This window comes from Ictidomys tridecemlineatus, unplaced genomic scaffold, assembly GCF_052094955.1.
Source record: "Ictidomys tridecemlineatus isolate mIctTri1 unplaced genomic scaffold, mIctTri1.hap1 Scaffold_52, whole genome shotgun sequence".
NCBI lineage: Eukaryota > Metazoa > Chordata > Mammalia > Rodentia > Sciuridae > Ictidomys > Ictidomys tridecemlineatus.
This window is the reverse complement of record NW_027523416.1, coordinates 2,921,893-2,940,000: the sequence shown is the minus strand read 5'-3', so window position 1 is coordinate 2,940,000 and position 18,108 is coordinate 2,921,893. Positions and strand designations below refer to the sequence as shown.

Here is an 18,108-nt window from a genome sequence, read left to right as displayed (position 1 = left end):
CCAGACGGGCGCGCTACCACCTGAGCCACATCCCCAGCCCCAGCAATCTGCTGTTGAGCCACAACCCCAGCCCCATATTATTCATATTCTTGGTGGCTGCTATTCTGAGTAGAGTGAGATGAAAGCTCACTGTAGTTTTGATTTGCATTTCCCTAATTCCTAATGATGTTGAACATTTTCATAGATTTGTTGTCCATTCTTATTTCTTCTTTTGAGAAGAATCTGTTTAATTCATTTGCCCAATTAAGCTAGGTTATTTGAGGTTTTGGTATTAATTTTTTTAAAGTTTCTTATATAGTCTGGATATTAATCCTGTGTCAAAGAGTAGTTAGCAGGGCTGGGCATGTGGCTCAAGTGGTAGCACGCTCGCCTGGCATGCATGCAGTGCAGGTTCAACCCTCAGCACCACATACAAACAAAGATGTTGTGTCCGCCGAAAACTAAAAAATAAATATTAAAAAATTGTCTCTCTCTCTTTTTTTTAAAAAAAGAGTAGTTAGCAAATATATTTTCTCCCATTCCGTAGGTTCTTTCTTCATGTTACTAATTGTTTCCTTTGCTGTGCAGAAGCTTTTTAATTTGATGCCATTCTGTTTATTAACTTTTGTCATTATTTTCTGAGCTTTAGGAGTTCTAATAAGAAAGTCATTGCCTGTACCTATATGCTGGAGTCTCAAACCTATATTTTCTTCCAAGGATTTGCATAGTTTCTGGTCTAATTCCTGGGCTTTTGATCTCTTTCAAGTTTGTACAGGGTCTAGTCTTATTTGTCTACATATAGATAACCAATTTTCCTGGCACCATTTGTTTAAAGCCTGTCTTTTCTCCCAATATATTTTTGGCATCTTTGTCAAGAATCAGATGACTGTTAACTGTGTTGGATTTTTTTCTGTGTCTTCTCTTCTTTCCCATTGGTCTATGTATCTGGTTTTATGACAGAGCCATGCAGTGGTTATTTCAATAGCTTTGTAGTATAATTTGAAGTCAGGTATTGTGATGATGCCTCCAGCTTGCTTATTGAATTAGAATTGTTTTGGCTATTCTGAATATTTTATTCTTCCAAATGGATTTCAGGACTGTTTTTTCTAGGTCTGGAAAAATGACATTTATTATTATTATTATTATTTTAAATTTATATATGACAACAGAATGCATTACAATTTATATTACATATATAGAGCACAATTTTTTATATTTCTCTTTGTATACAAAGTATATTCACACCAATTCGTGAGTATTTTGATGGGAGTTGCATCAAATCTGTATGTTGCTCATAAAACCAATTTCAAACATATACAATCATATTAGTAGTGATTTTAGTGTCCAAAAAGAGATCTACTAAACAATAATTACTGGGCTGGTATGGTGACTTGTAGTCCTAACTACTCAGAAGGCCAAGCCAGGAGGATTGCTTGAGTCCAGGAGTTGGAGATCAGGCAAAATAGCAAGACCCCCATCTTAAAAATAATAATAATTACTGATGTCAAAACACATCTCAATCATTATGATAGTCACTAACTCTTCATTGTTTTCCTTGAAACTCTAATATACAATTAGTGAATGTCAATTTAGGACTAATTGTGCTGTTTTATAGAGGAGAAAGCTGATTATAATAGTAATGAAATCAGTTATCATGAACTGATTTGTGTTTATTTAATTACAATTATCATGCTGATGACTCTACATATTAAGTCTCCACCTATAGTCCCCTAGGTGCTAATTTTAAAGATATGAGTTTTCATTAAAAATAAGAAAAGAAACCCCTCCATATGCATTTCAATAATTCAAATTGTATCATAATTTGACTATTAACACAAGGGAAAATCAATGCAACTAATTCAGATTTAAATTCAAGATTACACAGTGCAAAAGAGGGAATAGTCTTGGAAAGGGAAGTAGAAAAATGTAAGATCCCTCTTAGAGGTCAGAAAAAATAAATTAAAAAATGTGATTTTATTTTTTAAAGGTAGTGTTAACTTGAAGTGGAAAACAAAAAGCAAAAATCCTTTGAAGCAAAGTCAGTTGTGTTTACAAGGACCTTGAGTTTCTTTGATGTTTTAGTGATTCTGGTTTTTAAAATGTTGATTTGTGGAGGATGGGCACAGGGGATTGAATCTAGGTGCTTAACCACTGATCCACATCACCAGCTCTTTTTTTATATATTTTTTTTATTTTGACGTAGGAAATCCATAAATTACTTAAGGCCTTGCTAAATTGCTGAGGGTGACTTTGAACTCAATATCCTCCTGCCTCAGCCTCCAGAGCCACTGGGATTACAGTGTGCATCATGAAGCCCGGCCTTAAATGTTGATTTTATAATCCTTTCTTTTTAGCTGATAAGAGAAATTACAAAATACAGAATACTTGCAAACTACAAAATATAGGATACTTACAACTAAAGGTGCTTTGTTAATTGATCAGAATTTAACTAACTCTGCAAGTGACTCTCAAACTGGGAGAGTAATACTAGTCTTATCAAGAGAAGTTTAGAAATGCCTGGGGGCATTTTGTTGTTGTTTCACCATCACTGAGGAAACTACTAACATTTTTTGGCCAGGCCCATAGATAGTATATAACCTTCAGCTAGTAGGAACAGTCCAAACCAAAGTACCAATAGAGTTCTATCAAGAAACCCTGGTGCAAAGAAGTAATCTACCAAGGAAAACACAGTTGCAGTTAAGTAAGAGAACAGAGCAGGTGCCGGGTGCAGTGCTGCATGCCTGTAATCCCAGTGGCTCTGGAGGCTGAGGCAGGAGGATCATGAGTTCAAAGCCAGCTTCAGCAAAAGTAAGGCCCTAAACAATTCAGTGAGACCTTATCTCTAAATAAAATACAAAAATAGGGCTGGAGATGTGACTCAGTGGTCTAGAGCCCTTGAGTTCAATCCCTGTTACCAAAGAAAAATAGACCACCCAGGTGACTTGTTTGTACCAGTAGGTCTACCTAAAACGAAAAGGGATTTTATGCAGTCAAATTTTTTTTATTATCCATTTAAATATAATTCTTTATTTCTTTATGTTTGTCAAGAAGTAAATATATTTAAGATAACAATGAAAAATAATAAAAGAATGACAAATGTAGGAACCTAATGATGACTTACACTTTTTGATTATAGACTTGAGATTCATCTAAAATGACAATGCAATCCCTAGCTATTGCAACAGAAATCTTAACCTCTGAGTGAAAAAAAAGGAGGGATGTTGAGATACCTTCAATCATCTTTTCTCACTTCTGCGTAAGTACCAAGAGAGGTTGGCCAAAAATATTTTAAAACCTAAAACATACTATTAAACTTGGCTTTTCTTTAAAATAAGTGCAAGTATATGATATGGCCTAGTGTTAATTTACAATTCCTACTTTCTTATGCTGCGACTGTCTTTAAATGTGCCCAGTTTGAACTGAGATGTGCCATAAGTCAGATATCAAAGACTTATTATGAAGAATGTAAAATAACAGTTATATTTTTATTTTGATTACAAGTTAAAAGGATGACATTTTGAATATATTGAATTATGTAAAATGTGTTATTAAATGAAGCTCATCTGTCTTATTTTTTAAAATATGACTTCTAGAAAATTTAATTTACATGTAGAGTTAATATTATATTTCTATTGGTGGTTCTAAGGGATCAGTGAGAAATAAGAGAAAGATCATGTTCAGATTCTCTATTTCATCATTTGGGTTTGATGTCATTCACTGATCTTCTTATGTATTCCAAACCGTTTCAAATTTCATGTGGATTTGGGTAAGACTGAGCTTTCATACTAATCACAGAGAACTTACTTTCCCATATATGTTTGTTCAGCGTCCCCCACTGAGTATAGTCTTCATAATAGTGTTTATGGTCCTGTTTCTAATTTTATACTGCATGCATCAGTTAAAATGCTGAAGATTCAGGAGGGTTTGCTTTGCTTCAGTGTATGCTCTGGTAGACTATATGTTATCCCGAAGAACATATTTTCTCCTCCACTCTCTCTGTCTCCTCCCAGAGGTGCTTGTGATCTTCCAAGCACACTTTGGGAGGATGTTATCAGCCTTACTTTGTTTCAGTGAGAAGAGAACAGTTTCCATAGTAGGAACTATCTAAAAATGTCTCCTTAGTAATGAAAGCATTTATTGCCAAGACTTTTGTTGCTTTGTCAATTGTCTATATTGGCTGTAACCGCCAGGATTTTGCTGTTTAATTATTCAAACCACATAAATGGGCAATCTTTCATATATTATCTCTATTTCTTCTTTAAAATGAATTATAAAATTTTAACTTTGACCCATATTTGTATAGATGAAATATCTGAGACTCAGAAAAGTTAATGATTTGCCTATAGTCACACAATTAGACTTCTGACTACAATCCTTTTGGCTGTATTCCTTACTTCTGCTGTTGTTCTGGTAAGGAAGTAATTTATATTTCTGAAAACTAAATGGATAAAGCCCAATAGTGCACTGTGGAAATTGAGATGTGCAGGCCACAAGTCCCCAATGTCTGTTCTGCATTTATTTCAACACACCAAATATTTGACCTCCGTGAAAAGAATGCCAAGGTAAATTAGGCAGAACCAGAAACAGGAACTCATATACATGCCATATATTAGTGGCAATTTCAGATGTTTGAGTTTCTTTCTTTGTACAGTTGAAAGTGGAATAATATTTGTCAGGGCTAGACAAACAGTAGGTGCTGGCAGAAGACCTTGCCTTGTATATGACTCACTTCCATTAGTACAGTACACTTCGACATGACTTTTTAATTGTGGGGAGTGCCTCAGCCCTACTCATCATGCCCAGCCTAAACCTCCATCTTCCCTGGATTTAAGGACAAGATACTTGTTTAAATTCCACTTAAGTTATATGATCCCTTTACTTAAAGTCTAATATTTTATGCATTTTTATTCTATTAAGTCTAAATCCTTATGCTTGATTTTCAAGGAATTTCTTATTCTGACCTAAGCACACAAATATATCATCCTTTATAGAATCCTTTCCTCTTAGCAAAATGAGGTGTCCTTACTGTCCTTTAAACATACTTCTTTCTGCTGAGTCTTTTATGCCGTTTAATTCACTTGCCTTTTATTCTCTTTTTAGAATCTGAATCCTATGTACTTATCCAGGTCTAGCTCAAATCCCAAGACTCATCTCTTACTTTTAACTCTTTAGTGTTTACAATTTGTACCAAAATACAATTTAGAATTTATTTTGTGGCAGGGTAGGGCCCTTGCCACCCTCCCACTACACTAACTTTTACCAAGGAGGAAACTGGTGTTACCAAGAAAGACCTGTTTATAATTTAGGAGTTCCCATTCTCGAGATTATAATGAGGATCTAGAGTCATCTCCACCCTTGGAGATAGATCCAAGATTGGGGTCCTTCGGCACAGGTGTAAAGGTTGATCCATTGCCTAAATCTCTTACATTGGCACAGAAGATGATGTACACACACACACACATACACACACACGCCAAAACTCAGGAAGGAAGGAAGGGAGGGAGGGAGGGAGGGAAGGAAGGAGGGAAGGAAAGGTGAGCGGGCGGGGGGGAAAGAAAGAAGGAGACCCTTTGAAATCCATTGAGAAATGATACTGTTCTGGTCAACCTCACAGAAAATGGATATTTCTTGTCATTTTCTGACTTACCATATTGTGACCAAGCATAGTGCTATTATTTTAGTTTTTTTACTAAGACCTTTACTAGGATTCACCTGGTTTATAACTTTCTACCTTTAAATATAACTGAATCTGCTGGAAGGTGGTGGCAGAGTCTGTAATCCCAGATATTCAGGAGGCTGAGGCTGGAGGATCGCAAGTTTGAGGTAAACTTGGGGAACTGAGCCAGACTCTGTTTCAAAATAAAAACTAAACTGGGCATGGTGGCACACATCTGTAATCCCAGTGGCTCAGAATGGTGAAACAGGAGAATTGGGATTTCAAAGCCAACCTTAGCAACTTAACGAGGCCCTGAGTAACTCATTGGGACCTATCTCTAAATAAAATACAAAAGAGGGCTGGGGATGTGGCTCAGTGGTTTAGTTCCCAAGAGTTTCATCTCTGATAGCAAAAAAAATTAATAATAAATGAATAAATAAAATAAAAAGGACTGGGGATGTGGCTCAGCAGTAGAGCACCCCTGGATATTTGTACTAGGGAGTACAAAAAAAAAGAATTTTCAATACATATTACTTTTTGTCTAGTTTATTTATTCAGAATCTCCCTGTTTTTGCTATTATCAATAGTTCTTTATTCTTGCTAAGTATGTTTCCAAAATTTATTATCTATTTTCCTATTGATATACATTGGGGATTTTTTTTTAAGTAAACCAGGTTATATTTATACAGTCGAAAATTATTAAGCAATGAAAATAAGAAGTACATTCACATTCAACAACTTGGATAAATCTTATAAAAATACATATGGAGCTAAAAAAGCCACATACCAAAGAACACATGTGTATGATTACACTGTATAAAGTAACAAAACAGGCAAAACTAATCCTTGTTATTAGAAGTTAAAATAGTGCCTAACTCTGGGGGAGCGGAGGGAATAATTAGGGGAGCAATGAGAAAGGGCTCATGAAAGTGCATTTGATGTCCAATTTCTTGACCTGGGTTAGGGTTCACTGGATATGTTACTTTGTGATAATTCATTGTGCTATACGTGATTTTCTTTTGTCTGTTATATTTAATAAAAGAGAAGCTCTATTAACAGTAAAAAAAAATCAATCTCTACATTCATGTAATATTAATCAAATGTCTACTATATGGTTAATATGAGTATAAGGGTTCTGAGGCATGTAAGACAGACATGTTCCCACAGTCCAACATTGGGGATTTTTTGACTATTACAAATAAAACCACCATGAATAGTTGTGCACAAGTCTCAGTGTGGATGTATGCTTTTATTTCTCTGGAGTAAATATCTCGACAGATTTGATTTAATTTGTAAAGCAACTGCCAAACAGTTTTCTAACAGTTTGTGCCATTGTTTATACTACATGTTATAGTCTGCAGTTCTAAGAGAGATACCATAGTCTTCATCTTTGTCAACATTTGTTATGATGAGTCTTAAATTTTGTCCATCCTACTGTATGTGTAATAACATTGCAGTTTTGTTTTACATTTCAACTTATGTTGGATATCCTTTCATGTGCACATTCACCATATTTGTGTCTACTTTGGTGAAGAAAAAAAAGTCTTCTGCCCATCTTTTCAAATTGGGTGATTTTTCTTATTAATAAGTTGTAAGAATCATTTGTATATCCTAGATATCATTCTCTTGAGAGAGATATGTTTTGCCAGTACTTTTTCCTAGTCTGTCAGCTTACCTTTCCATTTCCATAACAATGAACATACAATAGACAAAGTTTGTTGTTGTTGTTGTTTTTGGTACTGGGGATGGAACTCAGGGTCATACCACCACTGAGCCACATCCCCAGTCCTATTTAGTATTTTATTTAGAGACAGGGTCTCACTGAGTTGCTTAGTGCCTCACTTTTGCTGAGGCTGGCTTTGAACTTGCAATCCCCCTGCCTCAGCCTTTTGAGCCACTGGTATTACAGGTATGCACCACCACACCCAGCATGAGACAAAGTTTTTGAGGAGAGGAAAAAAGAGAGCGTGAGGCAGAGAGAGCTAGTTAGTTTTAAAAGCCTCTGCCAAGCAGCTTTTTATATTTTCTTCCAGAAGTTGTATAGGTTTAGCTGCTACATTTAGGTCTGTAGTCTATTCCTACCAGTAGTGTGTGAGGGCTCCCATTGATCCACATCCTTGCCAACTTATTATTATCTTTTTGATTATAACCATCTTGATAGATGTGAAGTAGTATCTCACTGAGGTTGTACATTTCCCTAATGGTGCTGGGTATCCTTTCATTTGCTTATTTGGTTTTGCATATTTTCTTTGGAGAAATGTCTATTCTAATTTCTTGCCATTTGTCTTTTCATATTGAACAATAAGAATTGCTTGTATATTCTAGGTAGTTATATATATTCTAACTACATGAATTGTAAATGTTTTCTTCTATGATTGTATTTTCACTTTCTTCGATGGTAGCCTTTAAAAGTTTTAAATTTGATGAAGTTCATTACTTTATTATTTTTTCTTTTGGTGCTTGGGCCTTTGGTGTCTTAAATACAAAGTCATTGTCTACCCCAAGATTTACCTATGCTTTCTTACATTTAGTTTTGGTTCTTACATATATATGTGTTGTCCATTTTGAATTCTTACATTTATGTCTGTGGTCCATTTTGAGGTAATTTTTATGTGGGGTAGGGCTTAACTTAATTCTTTTGCATTAAAGACTATATAATTTTGAGATAATATTTTCATTTGGAATGCAATTCTAGGATATCAGTTTTTTTTTTTCTTTCAGAACTTGAAAATGTTGATGTTCTGGTTTGCATGGTTCTTGAATGAATTTTGACATTTTACTTTCACTCCTTTGTACATAATGGTATCTGTTTTCTGTAGATGCTTTTCAATTTTTTTCTTAGCACTGGTTTTAAGCATTTAGTGTAAATTTGTGTCATCTTTATCATTTTTCTTATTCATTGAGCTTTTTGAATCTGAGTGTTCATCAGATATAGAACATTTTTATTTATTATTTCTTCAAATGTGTTTTTCCCACCTCTTTTAGGAACTACCATAACATATATATTGGACTGGTTGAAGCTGTGCATACTGATGCTTTGTTCAGTTCAGTCTCTTTCTCCGTGTTTGATTTTGGAGTCTTTATCACTGCATATTCAGTTTGCTGATATTGACTTCTTCAATGTTGAATCTGCTGTTAATCTCATTCAGTGTAATTTTCACCTTAGCCATTGTTTTATCTGATTTTATCTAATTTTATCTGTTTTATCTAATTCAGACATTTTTATATCTTCTTTTTCTCCTTTACATGCTTATGCTTTTCCATAGCATCTTGAACATATGGTATACAACTGTATTAATGTCTTTGTATAATAACTCTGTCACAGTGTAATTAATGATCATTTTTATTAATTTTCTTTTCAACATGGGTTATATTTTCCTCGCTCTTTGCATACCTCATACATTTTTATTGGATTCCAAACATTGTGAATTTACCTTGTTCAGTACTGGATATTTTGTATTCTTTTAAATATTCTTGAGCTGTGTACAGTTTTTTGCTGAACTATCTTGGAAACATTTTGTATTCTTTTAAATATTCTTGAGCTGTGTACAGCTTTTTTTCTGAACTATCTTGGAAACATTTTTATCTTTTTAAGATTCTTCTAGACAGGAGTTACCTTCAATCTTGGGCTATTTTGTCCCTTTTACTGACTATGTTACTTGATGCCCTTTTATTATAGATTTTCCATTCTAGCTGGTGATTACAAAAATTGATCTGCATGCCAACAATCACCACCACCTTCCATTCTGTTCCTTTCTGAAGGTTCTTTCTCTGGCCTTACATGTGAGCCCATTGTTACATAGCCACAGACTTCAGGGGAACCCTCCATAGATGTCTAGGGAGCTAGTGCATGTACACAGTCTCCCTCCCTCTGCAGTTCTCTACTCTCTCCTTTATTCTGCTCTGGGACTTCTAGCTGCGTCAGTCTCTTCAGACTTTAAAATCCATCTCTTTAACTCAGGAGATTTTCTATTTGAGTTTTCCTTCTCTGGCTGTGGCCTGAAAAATTCTTTCCAGGGAGTAAATTGGGATAATCCTAGCACTCATCTCTCATGCCTAACTTTATCTTAGAAGTCACTCTTATGCTGCTTATTATCTAATATCTGAGAACTGTTGTTTGTATTTTGTCCACTTTTTTTTCCAATGTTTCATATGCGAGGGTAAATCTGTTGCCCCTCTTGGAGAGATTTAGTCTTCCATAAATGTTTAACACTATTCTCTGGCACATCATTTACAATAGATGAGGTTCTTCCTGGTAACAGCAGCGGTAGGCCTACTGAATGCTCCTAGGCAAGTGCCTTCACAAATTTCCAATGGTATATGTTATTATGCTGCCAATTATTTGTTTCAGATATGTTTTTGTCTCATTTAGATTGTACTCTGACATTAGGAACCCTTCATATCTTAGAATTTTATGTCCCCTCCACCCAAACTGGTCACATTTACCTTTAACAATTACTCAACCCTTACCCCGTAAGAATTCCCTTTGAGGTATTAAAGAATAATTCACTTGAGATTATTTATCTCCATGCCAACAATCACCACCACATTCTATCCTGTTCCTTTTCTGAAGGTTTTTAATATAACCTTATATTAAACATGTTAAACATCAATGCCACATATTTAAATGCTATGAGTAAAAGTGAATGCTGATTCATCCACTAATTGTATGTATCCTGGTAGAAAGAACCACCACTACTTTATTGTGGCCAGTTGAGAAATTTTCTTCTCATTATCCACCAGACTAGTTAATATGTCTTTAAGGCAATAAGTTTAAAAAATAATACTGATAAATCAAAATATTGAAAACTCTACAAACTAAGCAGCTAGTTCTTCAGTAACTGGAAGCACTGACTATGCATATAAAAGTATATCTGATTATGAGTCAAAGTAAATATCAAGAAGGTAATATGCAATTAGATCATTTTGGTCTTCTGATTTTTCCACCAATGAATTATCATTAATTTCTATTCTACAATAAGAAAAAATCTACAACATACCATATTCTATAATAAGAAAAATAAGAAAAAATTAAAACTAGTTTTAAAAGATCTACTTAAATATTCCAGTATCATGTAACCAAACAACTACTCTCCACACAAGTATGTTTTTATTCAACAAACACATTCAGGGGTACATTCCTGGAGTTGAGGATGCATCCTGCTGAGAGGTGGACCTTAAATGCCTTGTTCTCATAGCTTATTTCCTCTCAGTACTATTTATATATGGGGGCTTAATAGTTAATATATGTGTTTAGGTTAATAGTGTAGTATATTTATAATATTATTGGAACCATGAGTTTATCCAACAAATCATTTGTTAACTCTCTCATACATTCTAGGCATTTCCCTAGTCACTGATGTAACAGTAGTGAACAAAACAACTAATTTCCTGCTCCTGTTGGAAATTGTGTTTGAGGTTGGGTCAGAGCATTCAAATAGATAAACAAATGTAAGGCAAGTGGTAAGAGAAGTCTAAAGTAGTAAGGCAAGTCTGAAGAGAAAGAAAGGCAGGGTAATGGGCTTGATAGTCATGACAAGAGGCTCTATTTTGTGTAGGATGGCCAGGAAAAGTCTTTATCACATGAAATGCCACTGTTACAGAGACATGATAAAGTGATAACTAGTTAGCTAGTTAGATGATTTGGGCAGTTAAGGTTGAGGCAAAGTTGCAAGTATAAATGCTCTGAAGCAGGGGTGGGATTGGTGTATTTAAATGGAACTAACAGACTAGAGAAGAATGTTAGGAAATGGGGAGAAGAGGATGAGGGGAGTCGCATTGAATAAGAACAGTCCATAATAAGGCAGGGCAATCCATAATAAAGTCATGGCTTTTTTTTCTTTTTTTTTCCTGATACCAGAGATTGAACCCCCAGGGGCACTTAAACACTGAGCAACACCCACAGTACTTTTTAAAATATTTTATTTAGAGATAGGGTCTCACTGAGTTTCTTAGGGACTCACTACATTTCTGAGGCTGGCTTTGAACTCAGGATCCTCCTGACATCCTCCTGAGCTGCTGGGATTACAGATGAGTACAACCAGGCCTGGCTAAAGTCATTGCCTTTTATTTGGAAATGGGAAGCTATAGGAAGTTTTTGAGCAGAGAGACACAATCAAATTTATATTTAAGAATATCACTCTAGTTGCCATCAGGACAATAGATATTGGGGAAAATGAGGGCAGAAGCAAGGACAGAAGAAGGCTATGGGAATCATTCAGGTGACTTATGATGTGGGTTTGGCCTGTATATTGGCTTAGCAGATGCAGAGGAGTGGTCAGATTCTGGGCATGTTTCAAATGCTTATTTGGAAAGAAGGATGTCAGAAAAATAAATGAATAAAATGCTTTATAATTTATATCAAATTCTAGAAAATGCAAAACAATCTATGATGACAGGAGATGTTTGGAGTCAGCCCAGAAAAGGAGAGGGGAGGGATTACAAAGAAGGATGAAATACTTTTTTGATTTTGGTGATAGTCTCATGAGTATATTCATGTCAAAACTTATAAAATCGTACACCTTAAATGTGCAATTTATTGTAGGTCAACTATATCTCAATAAAATTATAAAAATAAAGACATAATATTGTCTAATGGACTGGAGTTGGAATGTGAGAGAAAAGAGATCAAAGGTGGTTTGTAAGTTTTGGGCTTTGAGCACCTGGATAATGGGAATTAAATTGTCATTCTTATTTCTGAGATAGGGAAGACTGAAAGCAGATTTTGAGAGAAAAATGAGTTCAGTTTTCAACATGTTGTTAGAGATGCCTACTAGATACATTTTATAACATAATAAATACATGGTAGAAAAGAAATGAAGAATGACTCAGACAGTTTCTCTGTATGATCCACTGGTTCTCCAGAAAGCGCAGAAGTACACTGGACCAACGGGGACCTCTCATGGCCCCTGTAGACAAATGTTTGTGCACACCTTTTTTTCCCATCGTTTTCTTTATTTAACATTATGAACATGGTGGACTACATTCTTTTATCTAAGTTTTAAAGATTCAGTTAATTTGGAACTGATGGGTTCATTGTTGGAGGTTGATGAATAACCTTAGCAGAGACTATAGTAACAAGCCCTTGGTCACAGACAAACGAGAATGGCTCCACCCAGGATGGGAGCATTGCAGACACTCTTCCTTGGGCTGGCTAGCTTGTGCCTTTCCCCCCTTAACTGTACATATCAGTAATTCAGCTATATTATGATTTAAATCAGATTTTGCTCCTCTTGTCAGAAAGTACAATTGCTTGTTAGTTGATAGGTTGTGATGAAAAGGAGTCTACTCCTTGGGCTTGATACTTAGCTCCATTACTCACTGGATGTGTGACTGCCTCAATTTACTCTAAAATAAGGATTGGAATAGGACCTACTACTACTGTAAAGTACTATTGTTATGAAGATTAAATGAATTGATATGTATAAAACCTTCAGAATAACAACTGGACATAAAGAAAGCATTCAAGAAATGTTAGCTACTAGCTTTCTTCTCTGACAATCGGTTTTGTCAGTTGGTTCCCACTAAGTTGTGGACTTTTTTGGACCAGGACCAGATATCTTGTCTTTTGATTTTCATCCACTCCCACACCATGCTAGGGCTTTGTCCAGCGTCTGGCATGAATGGTAGCACAAAATGAGAGTTAAAAATATGCTTTTGAATTAAATAATTTCTTCCCTTACGGATAAAGATAAGAATCTCAAGATCTTAGCCTGAAGACTAATGTCCATCTCTCTGCCCCCACCTGTCCCCGCTTTAAAAAAAAAGCAGGCCACTGTCTCCAGTTTACACCCTCACTCACAGTTCCATTCACCTTCCCCTTTCCTAATCAGAGGGATCTTGGGGTGGGGCTTCAAGGAACCTCTAGGAGTTTGAAGGGGAGGGAGCCTGGAACCATAGACTAGCTGTGACAAGTCAGGGGTGGGATTTGGTAGTTCAGAAAAGGAGGTACCAGACCAGGAATGGGGGATGGGAGTGATGGTGGAGTGGGCTAGTTCAGGATGAACCAGAAATGAGACGTTGAGGAAAGCCAGAAAGGACCAGTTGGCAGGGGGGGGATGGGTGGGTGATGACTAGAATCATGTGGAGGGTCGCTTGTGAGGGCACAGAAGCAAAGGCAGGTGATTGGACGAGAAGGAGAGTCCTAGTTGCCAAGGCAGCGACTAGAGGAGAAGGTCTTCAGTCGAGGAGAAGGTCTGGACTAGAGAAGGACGGAGCTCCAGCTCCGTGCATTCTCCAGTAGAGTCTGTGGATCGACCCCCAGATATCCCTGCTGAAGTGTCACCCGGGAAAGGCTTAAGCCTTCCCTGGTGCCACCCCTCTGCGCTTGGCTACCCACACGCCCCTTGAGCCCCATCTCCTACGCGCCCACAGACGCCCGCCGCAGCCTACTCCACCGGCTCACCCAGGTGACCACAACATGGCTGTGGCGCAGGTGCTGGTCTTCTGGCTGTTCATGGTGCTCTTCTGGCTGTTCGTGCTGCGGCCGAACTGGCGAGTGCCAGGCCAACCGGACCCGAACACCGGCCAGCGCTGGTCGAAACACAAACTCTGTGCAGACGACAAATGCAGCAGTGAGTGCGCAGGCAGGCGGGCAGCCCAGGGTCTCCACTGTGGCTCTTTGGGGCCGCATGGGGCTCCGATCTCCCGGTGCCCAGCCCCGAGGGCTGGGTGAGGGGGTCGCAGGATGACGGGTGGGGAGCAGGAGTGACAGAGCCTTGGGACCCTGCGTGTGTCACCTCTGTCTCTGCTGGCGCCCCAGCCAGCCCGCTAGGGTTGTGGGGGGCTTCGACTCCCACTTGTTGCCAGTGTTTTATTTTTCTCTACTGACTGAGGCGGGGGTTGGGAAACACGATTTCCCAGGGACAGGTCTCAGTTTATTCCCTTCCAGGATTCGCCTAGGATCTCAGTGGGTGATGGGGATGTGCCTACGCTGTAGCAGAGCGCTTTTCTGCCCCCTCTACAGGGACCTGGGCAGTATCAGGGCAGATGCTCTCCAGGGCTCGGTGGCCCTAATTCCCGTGGCAGGTTGATGGTGGGGCTCCTTGGGAAAGGCTCACTGGCCCCTTCGTCCTTTTGCGTCGTTAAAAGGCTGGTTTTGCCTTTTAACAGGGACTAGAGTTTAGGCTTGGGAAGAGCACCGAGTCCTGGCACGCAATGTGTTCCGAGGTCTTGGCCCCGACTCTGCTTCAATCCTGTCATTTCTGTGCATAGAAGCCTCCCTTCATATTTGAGGTAGGGTAGCAGGTGGGCCAATAATCTTTTGCTTTTGAAAGAGGCCAAGGATCTGCACCAGCCACCTGGGAACTGCAGCCTCTTCTGTGCGCAGGAATCGGACAGAATTGCTTCCCAGTCCTGGATTGGAGGTGGGCAGTGGGGAGGATGTAGCCATTCAGATTCAGATGAAGAGGTTTGTTGCAATAACAATAATAAATACTCCAAGATTTTTATAAGCCAATTCAGTTTTAGACTCAGTCACTAGTGTTGTTGGAACCTCTTTCCTCTATATATTTACTGGCCCAGAATACTTCTTATGGACTCCCGCTTGGTTTCTAGTAACCTTGCAACTTGATGACCGTGTTGTCCATAAATTGTAAGCAGTACATATTTTAAAATATTCATGCTAAAAAGGCCAAGAAGTTTACCATTGAGCTCTTTATGCCTAAATTGGTGTTACCAAAACCAAATTTTGTAATTTGAATTGTTTGTTCCACTCCAATAAAGAAAAAAGATGTCTCCAATATATGTTAAGAAGTTCCTAGAGGTAACCCTAAGGCTGGAATAAATAAACACTCAGAGAAGCAAAGCAGCTGCCATGATATTTTCTTTCATTTTTGCTATTCTTTGCTATTGAGTGCTATCCTACGTGGGATACCTGGACAATCTCATCACTGATGCTTCGTCAGTACTAAGACATGGTGTTGGTTAGGTTCAGTGGGGTAACATAACTTGAGAAATGGCCTGTGTCCAAACAGATGTGACCAAAAACAACAGGTGGGTCTGTGTTGTGTTGTAGGAAGTAGTGAGGTGTGTATGTAAGGTGTCCTTGTGTGCCTTCCAAATAAGTGCTCCAAAAAAAAAAAAAACTTAATAGGTGCTCCATAGTATGCATTATGTTGTCACCTAATATATTACTGATTTATAAATCCTCTATGACCTAAGGGGGAACAAGAGAAACATTGCCATTTCCACTTGTGATGAGAATTCCCCACCTTAAAGTGTCTCTCACCTTCAACTTGGCCTCTTAATTATATATGAATTAGGATGCTGACAGTTCTGAAAATAGTCCTATTTTAGCTTCAAAAAAACAAGTTACCCTCTCCAAATCTGTGTTTGTTCCTCCGACATATATTTTTATAAAACAAACATTCTTGTGTATTTTACTGCTAATTGGCTTTTAGAAAAAGTGTTATTTCCATTTCTTTGTGCTTTTTACATACATCTATTGTCCATTTCATCTTAAATCAGAAACTGTCTATTTGGTCAACCAAAAGAAAAATGTTGCTTCTACCAGTTTCTAGATCAATTGTGATCCTAGTCCTGCATTTTAAGCATGAAGGTATTGCCTGACATTTTCTCATGGTTAAACTTGTTCCTTGTCAGATAGGATACCCATTTTTGATTTTGTTTATTAAAAAAAAATACGAATGAGGATGTTTTGAAACAATCTTAATGTTGGATATAGTCAACAATATTTGCTCAGAGAAAATATATTTCCTGGTTATTTACCCAGATCCTGAACCCAGAGACAGCAACTCTGCTGCAAATGAAATTGACAGTGTTTATGGCTGCATGGTAGCACTTGCAGCCACTTAAAGGTAATGTCTTTTAGCAGTTAGTTCAAGTTAATTAACCCTTTGGGGGTTCCTGGATATTCTAACCTCTTCCCTATTACCTCTGCATGAAGCCATACTTAAGCCTGTCCATGTCTACACTTGGATTTACATATTTGCAAAATGAAGCTTTCTATGATTATGAAACAGAAAAAAATTGAGGCCTGCAAGAACCAAGAGTTTCACTGAAACCAGCTATGGTTGGTGGTAGCCACTTTGCTTTTTATTTCTCAGCACAGAGAAAAATAGAGAAGCTTCCTTTTCCCTCGTCTAATTGCAGGGAATATTGTATTTTATAGCAATAAAATCTCTAAGGATTTTAGATACTTTGAGCAGGTGAATTAAAAGTGATTCCAGAGAGTACTGGAAAAACTTGATTTTTGTTCATAGTGGGATTCATATTTCCTGATGAGTCAATATGGACTGTGAAAAATCAAATCCTAATGTTTGTTTTTTCTTTTTTCAATGTTCATATACAGTGTTAATGTATCGAGGTGAAGCTGTTGAAGATTTCACAGGACCAGATTGTCGTTTTGTAAATTTTAAAAAAGGTGACCCTGTATTTGTCTACTATAAACTTGCAGAGGTATCACCAGAACTTTGGGCCGGAAGTGTAAGTAAAAGTTTGACAGGTGTTATATTCTTACTTTTGATGGGTAGCAGTGTAGATTTAAATGACTGATTTCTTGGGGTCTTTGTAGAGTTAACCTGACCTCTTTGCCAGGCCCTGTGCTCCTAACACACCTTAGGCCTGGCACAGCATAGAAAGTCAGGAGACTTTCTGAAACAGAACTCTACTGGTTGTGGTTGCTACCCCTCACATCAAGTTCCAGAAGGCTCTACACATCATGAAGGTCGTCATGGTGAAAACCTGACAATTCTTAGCTTTGCTGCTTCAAAAGGGAAGGATTCATGGACATTAGAGTTAATCCTGTAAATTAAGTCTGAGATAGTAACTCAGGCATGCATATTTAAAGTTGATTTTTTTGTGTATTTTACCTAATCATTTGTGCTGTTTTTACTCTAAAAAAGCAGAATATTATGTTCATTGTGTGCTTCCCCCCCCCCTTTTTTTTTTGCAACTTCTGGGTCATCCATTTCCTGCTTTTCCTATATTCTATGCCTGAAGGTTCCCCCAGGGGTTCTACTTCCAGCCAGTTGTATGGATCTTCTGATGAAAGACATGACATTGTTTATATCATGCTTTGATATTTTAAATGGGGAGATTCACTAGGAGTGACCTCATTGAGAGGCTTATGAGTATTGTCCTTTTCATTTAAAAAAATGTGATAGGTGGATTGTTTACTTAAAATAGTAGCAAGGGTCTTTGATGACTGTAGGAATGTTCCAGTTTAGAGACATTCCGGGTTGCATCCTTGAAAGTTCTCACCCTAAATAAAACACCACACAGCAGAAAATAAGACAGAAAATAAAGAGTAATCCCTATGGAAAACTAGTTTCATTTTGTTGCCATTTCTGACTCTTAGGGAATGATCTTGAAACATGGTGCCTCTGGGTACAAACTTTATATTTAGACAGAGTCCCAGTTGCAGTACTCCATATAAAGAACCATCTATTGTTTCTTTCAAGTATACCAAATAGGATTGGTAACCTTTAAACTTGGAACTGTTTTTCCATGTA

General features: G+C 37.5%; 1 protein-coding gene and 1 long non-coding RNA gene across 7 annotated transcripts in view; one reads left to right on the top strand and one right to left on the bottom strand.

Moving 5' to 3' along the window:
• LOC144373880 (uncharacterized) overlaps positions 1-18,108 on the bottom strand; it is a 74,145-nt gene that overhangs the window by 5,428 nt on the left and 50,609 nt on the right. The window lies entirely within an intron of this gene.
• LOC144373879 (transport and Golgi organization protein 1 homolog) overlaps positions 1-18,108 on the top strand; it is a 168,719-nt gene that overhangs the window by 104,314 nt on the left and 46,297 nt on the right. For 4 of the 6 annotated variants that reach the window (XM_078036852.1, XM_078036851.1, XM_078036847.1 and 1 more), the window contains one exon: positions 16,947-17,080. In XM_078036852.1, the coding sequence (XP_077892978.1) occupies positions 16,952-17,080 (129 nt within the window). In that variant the 5' untranslated portion in view covers positions 16,947-16,951. Of the gene's footprint in view, positions 1-3,115; positions 3,236-16,946; positions 17,081-18,108 lie in introns of all 6 variants that reach the window. The other 2 variants (XM_078036850.1, XM_078036848.1) reach the window with 1 other exon arrangement.